This window comes from Mizuhopecten yessoensis, unplaced genomic scaffold, assembly GCF_002113885.1.
Source record: "Mizuhopecten yessoensis strain PY_sf001 unplaced genomic scaffold, ASM211388v2 scaffold716307, whole genome shotgun sequence".
NCBI lineage: Eukaryota > Metazoa > Mollusca > Bivalvia > Pectinida > Pectinidae > Mizuhopecten > Mizuhopecten yessoensis.
The window spans coordinates 88,217-104,539 of NW_018480051.1; the positions used below are offsets into that span (position 1 = coordinate 88,217).

The window sequence follows — 16,323 nt, forward strand, 5'->3', positions numbered from 1 at the left end:
ATTTGCGCTGGAGTAAGAGATTTGTCTCTATTATTTTTACACGGCTTTCCTGGCGGTGAAGTAAGCGATTTGTCTTGTTTATCTTGCACTGGCGCCGGAGTAAAAGATATGTCTATCATCTTAACACAGCTTTTCTGGCGCCAGAGTAAGATGTATCAATTTCACACGGCTTTCCTGGCGCCGGAGTAAGAGATATGTCTCTATCATCTTACACTACTTTCCTGGCGCCGGAGTAAGAGATACTTTTTTATCATCTTATACTGGCGCCGAAGTAAAATAAACTTCTTCCTGTACAACGTTTAAGTCGACCCTGTCCACGAGCACAGCAGAAAAAAGCATGGATATTTAAGAGAACTGTTCAGCTTTTACAAATTTGGAGGACGTTCTTCTACAATATCTTGTCCAGTAATCTTATATAAATATGTGAACTCATTTGCAGTTAGGTTCAGTATTGAGCATCTATTCTTAGAAAAAATAATTAACGAAGTCGGCTTGCTGCCTGAGTTGACTATTTTCCAATATTTTTGAACATAGAGTTATATATTCCACCATGATAAACATATGCTGATTATATGTATTCTACCAAGTGAAATGTCACAATGACTTTTTCGTGTTTACCTCAGTGTCCATCCGCCTTTGATAAGCAAGGTGATCTTGATAACACGTGGGGGTCAAGTCTCCCTTTCACAAGGACAATAAATGAAAAGTATGACTGTATATCGCTAAACACACAGACATCAGTATGAAACAAACGAGTATTTTATTTATATATATACACATATTATATGATGCAGTACACTGCAAGGGCCTGTATTCATGTATGTGAATTCGTGCATAGGTTGTCGCTTAAAAAAAAAGTCGAGGTCGGGTTTAAGAGCGGTTAACAAAAACCCAGTAGAACTCACCAAACGAAGTATAAAGTATAAATATCAAACTTAGCTTAAAAACTAAAACAAATCGGGATAACTTGTGGCATGAAATACACATTGTCAAATGTCTAGGATTACCTTTTCCCGACTTTGATGCCCGGAAGTGATGTCACATTATTTTGAAATGCTTCCATTTTGATATCTGTCAATATTTACCACCGTATGGCATTGTCACTATATACCACTGCCAAATTCAGTTGGCATTCATATAGGCTATGAATCCCATGGACCGATTGTCAATATTATGACGTCATAATTGTTACGTTGGATACCACGTACTGACCCTCTCCGGGTGATGGCAGTTCTATTCATTGAACACGCACACACGATATATACATTATATAAACTAAATGCTGAATAACAATAAATCCAATCGATTTTTTATGAGATGAACAGATTCCAAAAATGCTAAATATAAGTATTGAACTGCTTTCAGTTGGTATTCACAGGCAATATGAAGTCCAACCAGACAAAGGAAAATCCGACATGAAGCGCTTTGCCTTTGTCCAGCTGGCATTCATCTTGCCTATGAATGCCTACTGAAAGCAGTCCAATGCTTAAATGTTACGCATGGCATTCAGCTTCTAATAGCATCGGCAATACTTTCACGAGGAACTGAACTTATGGAAATATGGTCTTTATAAGTGGTTGTAAAATGTAAATAGATCGATGTAAAAATATAAGTCCAAATTCTATGTAAATGATCTCTTGGCTTGAAACGACTCGTTGAGTTGAATAAATGACGCCGCCACAAGCATTGTTGAATAGACAAGAATAACACACATATATATATATATATACGTATGCATGAATAACCAAATTAGTCATATACCTTAATTTGTCGCTTGCCCAAGCATTATGTAGCTATGAGACCATTTGGTATCACATCGGTATATTTACATTTCCACTACAAGTTCATCTGTAAACATTATCAAGAGAAATTGCGCTCATAAAGCTATGAACGCAATTAGATCAGTGTCATTTTGAAACTTCTCCTCCCGCTTTGAATACCATTAGGCAACCGTTAGAAGCAAACGTTATGTGAAGTTAGGCTGTTCCAGGAATCTCGCTTGCACTGACGACAAAGACACTACAATATCGAAAATATAATGGCATATCTGTATTAAGGTCAGTAATAACTAAACGTTAAAAATGAAAATATAAGGATTAAACGTTATTTTTCAAAGTTCATACCGATATGAAATAGAAAGATGCCGTTCAATCCTTATGTGGTCATGCTTTGAGCGATTTTATTTCATTGGTCGCCATTTCGTTTTGTCGCTCCAAAATAACTGAAAAGATACTTATTCAATATTACGATGATTAAGTTGTTTTGTTTCAAGTGGACGGTGTAATTTCGAAATTCAAATACGAAGAGTTCGGTACTATCGGTGGCAACTTCCCTTCAGTTATTTTTTCCTCCATGTATGACGTCACTTCCTGAATCGCCATAGTGTCACCGTCTCGCTTTCCTTTGGCCATATTTATATTTGTTTGGTCTACCGGTGTTCGTACTTTAAGAGATCTGGGAGTTGAGATGTAACTGAGCTGTTCGTTGACCACTGGAAAGGTTAAACATTTATCCTCTATTGAAGTATCCATCTGTTCCATTGAGAGCAAGCTGGACTGGTTTCCATCGGTATCATTTCCCTCGGTACTGTCTGTCACTATGGAGATCGGTTTCAATGGACTACCTTCACGCGACCGTTTCTCCAATTTGGCCGTGTAACGTGATGCCGTTTCGTTATTGGATATGTGATCTTCAGCTTTTTCATTAGGTAATGCTTTTTCACCGTTTGATTCAGGCGACGAATGCGCAGGCAGTTGGCGTTCTCTGTGGAATACGTCACCAGTTGGACGAGGGTTTCCTTCAATGGGACGCAAGGAAGGAGGCTTTTGTCGAAGTTCTTCGACAAGTTCATCAATTTTTGAATCCTTCCACTTAAGTTTCTTCCTGAGGTGCTCTGCTTCCACTCGAAATGTCGCAATCATATTACGAATTAAACGTAAATCTGTTGTTTGTGGCACTGAGCTCGAGGATCCCCCGTTGGAATGACTTCCGGCGCCGAAATCTCGTAAGCTTTCGTTAAGCCTCTCCAATTCGTGACATACCGCTAGTTTGTTTTTGTTCTCTTTTTCAACGTGCTTCCGAACTGTCTCCGAAAGCAGTTCAGTTCGAGACACAGGTTTTTTGAGAATGTTCAAAATGGTGGTCCTTTCGCTGGAGCTACGGTCAAGCGTCTCGGCATGCTGATCGGTTTTGTCCATCAATGTTTGTATATTTCTTTCCAAAATGGTCAGCATTGCACCAGTGACGTTTTCTTGTGTTTCTACCGTCGCACTGTCGTGTAGAAAGTCTTGAATCCATCCATTTAACTTGTGAATCTTGATGTTGACCGACGTAAACTGCTCTGTAAGTCTCAGCATTGAGCTGTTATTGGCTGCGTTGAACCGTGATTGTACCCCCAACTCCTGTTTAAACCTTTTCTCAGATTCCTCTACTTCCTTCAGATGTATTTTCATATCCAATCTGTTCTGTCTTAACTCTTCCTTAGCTGTAGCTAGATCGTTCTCTGACTTGCCTACCTGGAAACGGAACAAAACAACAGTTAGCTCGCTGAACTTAGCAAACAGCATAACAACATAAGTTAAAAGTGAACGTTATATACAAGCTAGGGATTATGAAGGAGAAGTATTGCCTGACTGGCAAGAACCCAGGGACGCGTTAACTAGTGGCCAGTGGCTGGATAATTGACCGCCTGCACGTTACATTTGGTGGCAGAGTCGAACTTGGTCGATGGAAGGATGGGTGACCGCCTGCATGTTACATTTGGTGGCAGCGTATAGTGACTATCCATGTTGTACCATGTACAGCCAGTTCCCGGTGGTTAGGGAAGGTACATATGTACACAGGGAGGACCCAAGGGAATCCCCAGACTATATCTCGGGACGAGACTTTTCGGAGGGTAGAATGTTACCGCGAAGGAATAAGAGGGGAATTTCCTGTGATACGGTATAATCCGGGGACATGCTAGCTGTTTCAGCAGCGTCGAGCTTGGTCGGTGGATGGATGTAAGACACAAGCATTTCATTGCACCTATACTATAATATACTATGTCGAAATGAATAAAACTCCATCATACAGCTCTTTAGTCCTTTAAGATTCCATCGGCAATGCTAGGGGCCAAAACGGGGGGAATCCAAATTGGTCTAAATCCCCTGAATTATAATATATGAATTTCAAAAGTTAGTGCAGTACTGGTTAAAACAAAATTGATCATGAGTAAAGAGTGTATATTGTGAACCGTTTCTCAAAAGTGATAATTGTGGAAATCAGCGTTACGGCAAACCTACGTGACTAAGATTTGTGTTTGTTTGGGGTTTAGGACGGGTGCCCATGTTGGACTCTTCCGTGTCCCCTTCGTAGACGACACTGAAAGAAACCCCAAGACTCTACAGAGAGCCCAGCACTAGTCGCCTTTTACGACACACATGCAGTGGGACACAGCAGGTCTACTCTTTGTTTATTCAATGTCCCCAAACCGGAAAACAAGGAAGACACCACCCCCGATTCTGCAGGGGGGGCTATATTAGTCGCCTCTTACGAACATGCAGTGGGATAGAGCGGGCATATTCTTTCCCCCGGACCTGCATGTGTTACGAGAGTACGAGACTAAGAAATCCACCAATAGTCTATATCTTGCAATCAAAAAGTAAAAATACACTGTTGTGAATGAGCATAGTATTTGAACTGTAATGTATGCAGCTATCAATTAGTAAACATTCCGTTTCGTTTGAAGGAACATAAGATAGAACATGACCAACCTGACGTTTATATTTTTCCAATTTTGTCCTCAATTCCCTCTCGTGCTCAAATTCTAATTTTCGTGATTCGAGAATCTCACTCCTCTCCAAGGCGGAATTCACCCATGCATTCACGAGCATCTTCTCTTTTAGCTACAAAAGGGAAGTGATAGACATTTCATATCAGAGCATTTTTTTCAGTGTTTTTTTCAATGGTCCCCGTACCTCTGCAAAAAAAGAAACCATGCATTCGAAACCTATTTTTCCGGCATGACTTAAAGTTTGATATATCATTTTTGAAAGGAAAAGTACATCTAGAGGGACTTAAATGAAATCATAACAGAGATGAATTAAACAAAATATAATCGACAAACATGTCCTGAGTGTGTTTTATTCTGTGGGGCTAGACCTGGATTCAAACCCTGGACTTCAGATTGTTATACTATCGCTGAAACCGATTGGGCTACCTGATAAAAACGGAAATGTCCGAGTTCAAATATTTTACAGTTATATCACAACGGAAGTTAACGGGAGGTTACGTTATATAGGAAAAAACGGCAGTGCAATGGGACGGGGAACCTTAAGGACGTGAACCTTAAATCTCAAGAGAAATGTAAACTACGTATTTGAGTTTTTGACATTAAAAGGTCGTCTACAGTTTACCTGACAAGGTTTGTTCGTTGTTTAGTTGAACTTAGTGAATTCACAATGGTATGAATACAATATTATCGTGAATACAACATTGCCCCCAATAGGCCTATATCTCTGTACACTTAGGGTGGGGAAGCACGTGGTCTTTGGAGGATATGACTTCTGCTTCGCATAAGGTTTGCTTTTTTTCTCCGCCATGTAACATTGAATGATGCCAAACCAAACCACCCTGATACGGTACACCAATACAACCCCGAAAATAGCCATATTTATGCAAGTAATTACTTGAATAATGCCACGAAAGTAATTATAATATAATACCACAAGAGAGCCATATGTTACCTTGTGTAAAATCAGAATAAATTTCGGAATTTAACGCATTTTATTCATCCAGAAATGAAAATAATACACGATGGATGGAATATTGATAAAGGGAGATAATTAATCTGTATGAGATGATGAGTAGCCGCGTACGTACCTTTGACTCCAGGTGATGATAAAAGGAGACAATTAGTCGGTGTGAGACGTAGAAGAACACGCGTACGTACCTTTGTCTCCAGATAATGAAAAAGGGAGATATTGGTCGGTATGGGATGTGTCAAGGTAACGATAAAAGGAGATAATTGGTCAGTATGAGACGATGAGAGCACTTGTACCTACCTTTGTTTCCGGGAAATGGTAAAGGGAGATAATTAGTGGGTATGAGACGATGAGAGCACGAGTACCTAACTTTGTCTCTAGGTAATGATAAAGAGAGATAATTAGTCGGTATGAGACGATGAGAGCACGTGTACCTAACTTTGTCTCCAGGTAATGATAAAGGGAGATAATTAGTGGGTATGAGACGATGAGAACACTTGTACCTACTTTTGTGTCCAGGTAATATTAAGGAGATAATTAGACGGTATAAGACGATGAGAGCACGTGTACCTACCTACCTTTGTAACCAGGTAATGATAAAGGGAGATAACTAGTCGGTAGTAGACGATGAGAGCACGCGTACCTACCTTTGTCTCCAGGTAATGATAACGGGAGATAATTAGTCGGTATAAGACAATGAGAGCACGTGCACCTACTTTTGTCTCCAGGTAATGATAAAGGGAGATAAATAATGGGTAAGAGACGATGAGAGCACGAGTACCTACCTTTGTCTCCGGGTAATGATAAAGGGAGATAATTAGTCGGTATGAGACGATGAGAGCTCGTGTACCTAACTTTGTCTCCAGGTAATGATAAAGGGAGATAATTAGTCGGTATGAGACGATGAGAGCTCGTGTACCTAACTTTGTCTCCAGGTAATGATAAAGGGAGATAATTAGTCGGTATGAGACGATGAGAGCTCGTGTACCTAACTTTGTCTCCAGGTAATGATAAAGGGAGATAATTAGTCGGTATGAGACGATGAGAGCACGTGTACCTACCTTTGTCTACAGGTAATGATAAAGGGAGATAATTAGTCGGTATGAGACGATGAGAGCACGTGTACCTACCTTTGTCTCTAGGTAATGATAATGGGAGATAATTAGTCGGTATAAGACGATGAGAGCACGTGTACCTACCTTTGGATCCAGGTAATGATAAAGGGAGATAACTAGTCGGTATGAGACGATGAGAGCACGTGTACCTACCCTTGTATCCAGGTGATGATAAAGAGAGAGAATTAGTGGGTAAGAGACGATGAGAGCGCGTGTACGTAGCTTTGTCTCCAGGTTATGATTTAGGGAGATAATCAGTCGGTATAAGACGATGAGAGCACGTGTACCTACCTTTGTATCCATGTAATGATAAAGGGAGATAATTAGTGGGTATGAGACGATGAGAGCCCGTGTACCTACCTTTGTCTTCAGGTAATGATAAAGGGAGATAATAAGTCGGTATGAGACGATGAGAGCATGGGTACCTACCTTTGTCTCCAGGTAATGATAAAGGGGGATAATAAGTCTGTTTGAGCCGATGAGAGCTCGTGTACCTACCTTTGTCCCCAGGTAATGATAAAGGGTGATAATAATGCTGTTTGAGCCGATGAGAGCGCGTGTACCTACCTTTGTCTCCAGGTAATAATAAAGGGAGATAATAATCCGTTTGAGACGATGGGAGCATGCGTACCTACCTTTGTCTCCAGGTAATGATAAAGGGAGATAATAAGTCCGTTTGAGACGATGAGAGCGCGTGTAACTACCTTTGTCTCCAGGTAATAATAAAGGGAGATAATAATCCATTTGAGACGATGAGAGCATGCGTACCTACCTTTGTCTCCAGGTACTGAAGAAGCTTGGTTTTAATGTCGTCACTGATGTGGTTGAAAATAGCCGGAAATTTGCCAAAAAAATCTTCTGATCGAAGTAGCTTTGTATCCGTTTCTGCAAATATAAACAAAAAATTATCTTTAATTTCTAAATCAACTAATGATACGTATTGAAATGCATATTTTGCATTATTGAAGAGGGTTCTTAATAATGTCTTTTTTATTATTTGATCAAATTACAACGGAACTATCTTTAAACAATTATATTAGCACAGGGACCAGAAATATATGCTATAGGGTCATTACTATTGGCATTACAAAATGTGTCTTGTCCCTGTGACGGTTCAAAACGAACCCAAATAAATTAACGCTATGATTGAATGAGCTTGTGAAATTGAGTGAATAATATCGGTAACTAATAACTGGCTGGAATCATTAGTAAATCATTTTGTGGAAGCTAACATTATTATTTTCTTATATGAAATGTAGCTGACTACCTTCTTCATATAGATGGTCGGCGAGATAGGCGTGTCCTGTTAGGCTCAAGACGTGACGTAACTTCCGGTAGGAATCGCATCCACGAAGCTTTAAAGTTTTGAGAAGTCGGCGATTCCTTTCCTCTCTTGATTTTGCGGACTGGAATTCAAAAATCAATATATATTTGAAATATGTGTATGAGTCTGTTAATTACATGAAAGGCAAATTGTCGATAACAGTTCAAAGTCAGTATTAGTCTGCTAATTATAAATGCCTTATCATAAATACTCTCCATTTTCCACTTTATAGATATATTTAAATAGAATAATGTTATCGCATCATACCACATATAATGCCTATACTCAATTCTATAAAGGTATTTTGAAAAGAAAAAAAGTGTAATTACATACACTCTCTTCATAATTGTGTATGACCTGTACAGGATATTAATTCCATGTAGAAACTGTCAGTCTAGAATGGGTTTCTTTTCACAAATCCTGTACAAGGTGATGTCATATCCATATTACTCTATTTGATTATTTTATTTCATTGCTATCATTGTATAAATGTTGTTATAATATGTCTATAGCTATGAGCCACAAGGCTTAAAGCTAATAAACAATACAAAACAATACAGTACAATCTTATTGTCGGTATAGTGTTGCCAGTGTTATGTTTTCACAACACACAAGACAGGTGCGTTATAATCAATTACCAATAGGAAACCGGAAATGATTCTGCTAGGAAATTCCGCCAAAGACATAATTGAAATTTCCATGAACGGATATTAAGTCCCGAATGGTGTCAATTTGAAATATTTATGTATTTATGTACATAAGTTATTGCTTAGCATTAAGACCTGATAATATTGGACACGTTTCACCTTGGGCATTAATTCTTAACCGTATATTATTGAAGGTTGCATTCTTGATAACCCTAATTGAACACCAGTGTGCTAGCCACAGGCTTCAACATGTAAGCATGGTCACCTTTATTACGCAATTCAAATACACAACGTTACGTATTCAATGTTTACAAATAGACTTATAGTCTGTAACCACAGGGGTTACGCTCACTCTCGCTAGCGTAACGTACCCCGGGGTATCGAGGATGAGTTGGACAGGTTTGGTTTGGTTTAATTTTGTTTAACGTCCTAGTAACAGTCAAGGTCATTTAAGGACATGCCTCCATGTGTGTAGTGTATGCGTGCTTGCGTGTGTGTATGCAGGAGACAGATAATGATGGTGTGCTTGCCTCCTTGTGATAGAGCGGGTCTGATACCGACTTTATAGTGCTATCTCATTAAAATACCTGCTGGAGGCACCTAGCACAGCATTCCGCCCGGTAACATTATACGGACAACGGATGAACCAGTTGTTACCATTCCCCTTAATGCTGAACGTTAAGCAGGGAATAACAACTACCATTTTAAGGACTTTGGTGTGTCCCGGCCTGGGAACAGAACCCATTGCCTTCCTCACCTGGGCGAACGCTCAACATTCAAGCCAAATGTGAGGTGTTGCCAAGCAATGCGCTAGGAAATAAAAGGTAGCTAGAAGTAGAAAGAAAGATAAAGATCCCAAATATTGCAATGGGTGCAGCAGATTTATCTTGGTCGCTTTTGTGTCCCCTAAATAGAGGACACCAAATCAAATCCCCAATTCTGCAGGGGTTGCCGCATTAGTCGCCTCCTACGATACATGCATTGAGTAACAGCAGAGCTGTATTCTTTTCACGATCCCCCACATGCAGGGTTGGACAGGGTTTGCACATTCGTCGCGATCCGAATACTCTATCTAAATAAACGTAAGGTTACTTACTCATACCTCTGCCGAAATTGTAACTTTGTATTTGAAAATATTTGTTTTCTGAAGAAAAACAATACCCCGAAAAAACTTTTTTTTTTAAATAAATATGATTGAAGATGAAATAAGCCACATAACTCAACAGCAGTGTTCTAAGTGTTCAGAAAACGCTACTGGGCCAGACCTGGATTGGTGCTCTGGGTCTCCCATTATTATTCTGCAGCTCTAAGCAAGTGTGCTACCTCGCCAACTGAAGTGCCCTTGTCTTGCTACAGAAAACGAATTTTACGAGAAACTACTACACGGTGTTGCGGTGGGATTCTCAGGTGTTTTGCCGAACGTGGGACAAGGATCCTTAATATTATTCATGTTTATGCCAGAGAGAATTAAAGACAAAGTGATAATCTCCATTTTAATGAGATCTTAAGATATGAAGGAACAAAACTGCACGCCCTATCACGTGACCTGCTAGCACCACGAAGGTCATATTTGTATTCGATCCTATTACACGGGGAGGTCACGAGCCGTAAAATCTCTGTTTACACAATTATTATATATCACTTGACGTGATTGATTACTCTACTTATCTGTAGGAACATAAACTTGTAAACACTTAACGTAGGCTACGAGTCGTATATCATGTATGGGTCTGCAAATTGTAAATACATTTAAAAGTTTTAAGACAACTACATTTCACTCGATCGAAGAACTTTATGTTACCGTGAAATTAGATACTAGAAAACAAGGCCTAATATCGTAAAGTATAGTCGTCTTATTTTACCGTAATATAAAGATTATTTCAAAAACAACTTCAATACAATTTTGTCCAGTGTTTAAAGGAGTAGAGGCAATAACAAAACGTCAATGCACTTACGTATCTCGTATTGCTGTACGTTTCTCTTTAAAGCGAGGAAATATTAAGCGTCAAGAAAAAAATTAAAGTGATTGAATGGGTGTCTCGTTTTCTTAATATGATTATAAGGAATGCTAAATATCGCATTTATGCGTCGTGTTGACTGAAATATAACCACCCGTGATATTTTACGCATCGATAGTTCCATCAACGTGATTAATCATAATCAATATTAAAACCTAAACTGTTGGCATATGAAACGATTTTATAACCAAGAAGCTACGTAAAACATGAAACGCATTTTAATCGACATGAAAGAGAAATTCGAAATCAAAAGGTTTCGCTCTCAAAATACACATTACCTCTGCATGCTTGGCTTTTCTTATGACGAAATCGAAAGCTCGCGGTGAAAGCTATTTAATTGGTTCTAGACATCAAAAACTGACCAATCGAAATACGAATAGACAGTGGCGCATTGGATAACGCATTCGCCTTTCACCTGGACGACCAGGGTTCGATTCCCCGACCGGACGTGAAAAGGTAAGGAGTCGCTTGCCCGACCATGTGGGTTTTTTCCAGATACTCCTGTTTCCTCCCATCCATGCCAACAAGAGCGATTGATATAAGTTGCAATAACTTGTTTCAAAATTGTTGTAAAATAAATAAAGTCTATATTTCATTTAACAGTGGTACATGTGGTTTGAAGAACATCAACTAGCTAATCTGAGATCAAAGCCATTCGATTTTACCGTCATGCCGTGCGATTCATTTTCACGGGTAATCAAAGCATTGCTCTGAGCTCACATGTAAGCAGGATTCAGTTCAACTTGTACCATCCCAAAGGAGGCGAGACTTTGATCCTGATATGAGAAATCCATGGATACAGAGAAAATGTAAATAGGGAGCGAAACCTTTGAATTTCGAAGATGAACTTAACACAAATAAAGGAATTTGTGATACTTATTGCAGAAATAATTAACCGATAAATGGCTTTATGGTGTGTTTAAACGGTAGGGGAGGTGATGAGGAATAGGGGATGTGTTTGTGTGTAGCGATGGGAGGGGGTCGTAGGTATGTGTAGTAGGTGTGTAGCGATTTTCAAACTTAAAGGAAATACTTTTAAAATGTTTAAGCTAACAATGACGAGGTTGTTTACTAATGCCGTACGGTAAACAAAGACTAGACAATTGTTGACAGAGGGTTTATGTTTGTATTTACCAATCACTGGGCGTACTATTTATATGATACAGTTTCTAGATACACACGACATCAAAACAAAGCCGTTATATTGGGTATATTATCGACAATGTCTCGTTTAAATAGTTTCGGGATTGAAACAAACTTCAACCGTTTGTTTTACTTCAAACACGAAATATTCGTATTTCAATATTTTCAAAGATGGCGCCCCACCAGCTTCCGGTTTTTTGAAGCACTGTTTTTATGATGTTCTTGTTGCTATAAATTAAAGGTGGTAAATTAGAAATAGAGATATATATGAAGCACTGTAATCTCGGTGTCAGACTGTGCATGTTTTAAACTTCTGTTTCGATTGGGTGTAAATTTATCAGGGCTACAAGAATCCCAAACGTTGTTATCTATTTATGTGGTTGAGGGGCGCTATGGATAATGAACTTGCCTTTCGCCAAGGCGGCCGGGGTTCGATTACCCGGTTGGATGTGGAAAGGTATGGGGGGTTACCTGCTCGACCCGTGGGGTTTTTCCGGGTCCTCCGGTTTCCTCCCAAATAAAGACCCTGTTTGCTACCATTCGGGCCAAAAAAAGTGATTAATATGAAAGTTGAAAGAACTTGTTTCACAATTGTTATAAAACAAATCATGTATAGTCAGTTAGTTAGTTAGTTAGGCTAATTAGTTAGTTATCGACAATGTCTCGAGTTAAATGAGAATGTGTGTATGCGTTCCACGGACAAAACCTAGGGCCATATTGCCTATGAATGCCAACAACTGAAAGCACTTCATTGCTACACAATTGTTAAATGTCATTTTGTGTTGTCAACACGTAAGAAATAAACAAGACTAAACTGTAAGCTATATAAATATTAATTGGATCATGAGTCTCATATCTATGTCGATGTTTGTGACGCCCTCTCAAGGCTAAAACTGCTGACATGAGTGATGACTATAATACTGAAAATGTTTTTATTTTAGCGGGCACAAATTTTAGTGCATTATTGGATTTTAACGGGTTATCGCATTAATGAGTTGGTGCTTCAAAATATATACATAATAAACCGATAAACGGTAACTTCAATTAGTGCACTCATAAGTTCGCGCAATATTATAAGCGCAAAAACGCTTGAATAAGATTACCGCTAAAATATGTACGTCTTAAGTATCACTGTTGTAACCATTCGGAACACCTCGCCCCGATTCCAGTTCCTTCCAACGTTAAATGACCGAATCGGCCGAGAAATTCCGAGTGTGTTGTAACAAGAACCGTGTGCAAAATTATATTGGTGTCTTCTTTTTAATTTCATTTATTTTTCAAAAACACCAAACGCATGTTTATGAAATTTATGGATACGAATCCTAAAATGATGTTTATAATCTAAAACATTAAAAGAAGTAACTTTGAAAAGTCGACTTTACTATTTATTAAATTAACTAATTTTCTAAACATCTGAACATATTCATAATATTTTGTCTAGATCGGAGGCGAAAGATACTTGTACTTTCTTTAAAGGATGAAGTGCTTAATACGTATATATTTACAGATTTGTGAAGTCAAAATCGTCCCAATTTTATCGGTTAAAAACTCACGAGAATTTAAATCTAGTTACTATTTGATGATTTTCATTTTTTTTTTAATAAATGAGCTTCAGCAAGTTTTATATTTTCAAAAAAAATCAAATGTAATTGGAACGATTTTATAATCTTCTATATGAAATATGAATAAATTATATTGGGACGATTTTTATATTTTTTTATTTTACGGTTACGCAGACAGTTTGCGGACAGCTATATGCGACCTGTGTATATATTAAGGTACATGCAAGATATATACAGACACTCTATGATATAAAGGCGATTTGTGTTTTAACAAGGTCAACTATCAGTAAAAAACGCGACCTGTGTTTGGTCTGTGTCTTTATGTCAATAAAATGATGTATACATATCACCAATGTTTACAAAAAAACTCACAGGAAAGACATCAAATGGATCGTATGGCACAGAGCTTGACGCCTGCGATAAAATCATTGATTTTTGTTCGAAAATGTACGTATTGTATTTGTTAAGGTTTAGGAGTCGTCTGACATAGATTTAGGCCATGTTAAATTTATTTTAAAAACTTACAGAAGATCTAAAAAGATTTCAAACGAGGAAGAAATTGCATGTGTTTACACACGTACGATAATTAATTAGTGTGTTGTGTATATACTGTACTCGTAAAATTCACCTCAATTAACTTGATAACAGTCCAACTTTATATTGATACATATAGCGCAATCACTTTGATATAGTATACTGATAAATTGGATCTAAAATTATTTCCCGTTTCATACGATTGTATGGAACGAGTTTAAACGAGTTTACGACATAAAATGTCAGATGGAATGTATAGCAAGCCAACTTTTAACATTTAACATTTAATCATGGAGCAATGTCGAGCATGTGGTTCGTAAATTATATATCTTAAACATATGTGACGTCATTACCTTATAAGGTATCTCGTAACTTTCTATATAATTCATCTATATTTTATAAGATTGCTTATAAAGAAATTTAAACAGCAAACCATATACATTATTGTATATATGTAGTCAATAAGATATACCATAAACAGATGAGATATATTGCATACTATGAATCTATCTTATGTAAATTAATTCAACACAGTTAAGGCATTAATTTTTAAAAATGACAACTTGGCTTGTCCAGGGTATGTTTTTTTCAAAAAAATACGTCGAATGAAAACGACATATTTTCATTGTGAAAACCTTTGACGTCGTCTCATTGTTCCTGTGACGTCATCGTACGTCTTAGCACACTGAATCGGAGTCTGAGTATATATTATATATATCCAAAAGTTATCAAAAATACTTCTTAGTGTGGCAATCATCAAAACGCCGATTTTTGACATTTCATGTTGACGGGTACTTCATATCTTTAATGATAATAAAATAATAATTCGAGGTTCTTATATACCGCTTTATCACAACCTAGCTCGTAGGCCTTCTCAAAGCGGTTCATACATTATTATCCGTGGTTATAGGGCCTTTGCAACCAGCAAATATCTTTCTCAACTCCCTGGGGAGCATACAGCTACCATTCAGATATGTGCTACCGTACAGATATTATACCATTTCGCCGCTCACAGCTAGCATGCTACATGTCTAGCACTGCCCAGCCACGTACTCATTTACAGCTGATTAGACTGGAACAAGCGTAGTAAAATATCTTGCTCAAAGATACAACACAGTGTGTTTTATGCATAGCTTACCTTAATATCTGTTACCATGGTGACAGGGAGGACATTATAAGATTGCAACATATCGTAAAACTCTGGCGTGAGAATAATATTCCGGACTAATAATTCCTTGTTCCTTTCAATAATGTCCTTCTCCTTTTCCTCCATTTTAGTTTCTCCTTGGATTATATTCTTCTACGACTTCTTCTTCTTTTTTTTTCACATAAGGAACTGATATCCTAGTATGGAGCGATGGCAGTTCCTTACCTCTGTTAATGCGTAGAAACTATCCTCCCTTTTGTATTTCTACAAGCCATGATCAGTCATACGATATTCGAATACACGCTTACAAAATATTCACGTTAGAGTAATATTAATCACTCCAGGGGGAGTATGGCGTCAAATCGTATGTCAAAACACAGAAAGGTTTATACAAATACCTTTGGCTATATAACCCATCAGATAAGGTTATAATTTTTACTTGTTGAAAACGAAATGGTCAAATTTCATCTCGAACTATTCTATTTAAAATTCCATTAGGAATCAAACGAACAGCACTTGATAGCCATATCTCTTTCTCGAAATAACTTGTCATTGAAGTTTAAAATTCCTTCATTCAGCCCAAGTAGGCCCGTCGGATATGAATCTTAAATTGCCTCTATCAACAAGAAACTTGAGTCTGTTGTACACGTATTGGTACTAATGTGTTTAGAGTGGATATTGAGTGGTCACAACCGTGAACGTTCCGTATGTGTGACAATCCCGATAGCCAGGTGACGAGTAACAGTGATCCGGACGGATCTCCGTTTGTTTTGTGTTTATAATACCTCCATTATGACTTGGGACGCGGAATCCGGACGGTTCTTAGTTTGTTTAGTGTTTACAATACCCCTAATCATTAACATGGCCGAGTACGATGATCACACTTGACATGGAGGTGCGATAGCGTAATTGAATTTGAATTCGGGGACCTGTTCACGACCCCAATAATAGAGTACGGTATATCTAACATACACAACATGTTACCGTCTATATTACTTCTTTGACCCATAACATACAAAACAAAGTTTAAACAAATAGGTTTAATGCCCTAAGCTAGGGGAGTTTTATGGCAATACTTAAAGGTTTTAT

General features: G+C 38.1%; 1 protein-coding gene across 2 annotated transcripts; it reads right to left on the reverse strand.

Moving 5' to 3' along the window:
• Positions 1-750: 750 nt before the first annotated feature.
• Positions 751-15,604, reverse strand: LOC110442867. 2 transcript variants are annotated; one of them, XM_021486707.1, is made up of 5 exons: positions 15,226-15,604; positions 8,127-8,265; positions 7,632-7,744; positions 4,755-4,886; positions 751-3,515 (listed from the first exon to the last, which is right to left on the reverse strand). In XM_021486707.1, exons 1-5 carry the CDS (start codon positions 15,358-15,360, stop codon positions 2,268-2,270), a joined length of 1,767 nt encoding a protein of 588 aa, XP_021342382.1. In that variant the 5' UTR covers positions 15,361-15,604; the 3' UTR covers positions 751-2,267. The 2 variants fall into 2 exon arrangements, with proteins under 2 accessions (XP_021342382.1, XP_021342383.1); XM_021486708.1 differs by lacking the exon at positions 4,755-4,886.
• Between the last annotated feature and the right edge of the window lie 719 nt (positions 15,605-16,323).

Bases quoted from the DNA above. Each gene is read 5' to 3' on its own strand.
- LOC110442867 (XM_021486707.1), bottom strand. From the start codon at position 15,360: ATGGAGGAAAAGGAGAAGGACATTATTGAAAGGAACAAGGAATTATTA. The intron at 4,887-7,631 runs GTAGGTACGCAT...TCCCTTTTGTAG, and splicing joins TTCAGTACCTGGAGACAAAG to CTAAAAGAGAAGATGCTCGT. The intron at 3,516-4,754 runs GTTGGTCATGTT...TTCCGTTTCCAG, and splicing joins TGGAAAAATATAAACGTCAG to GTAGGCAAGTCAGAGAACGA.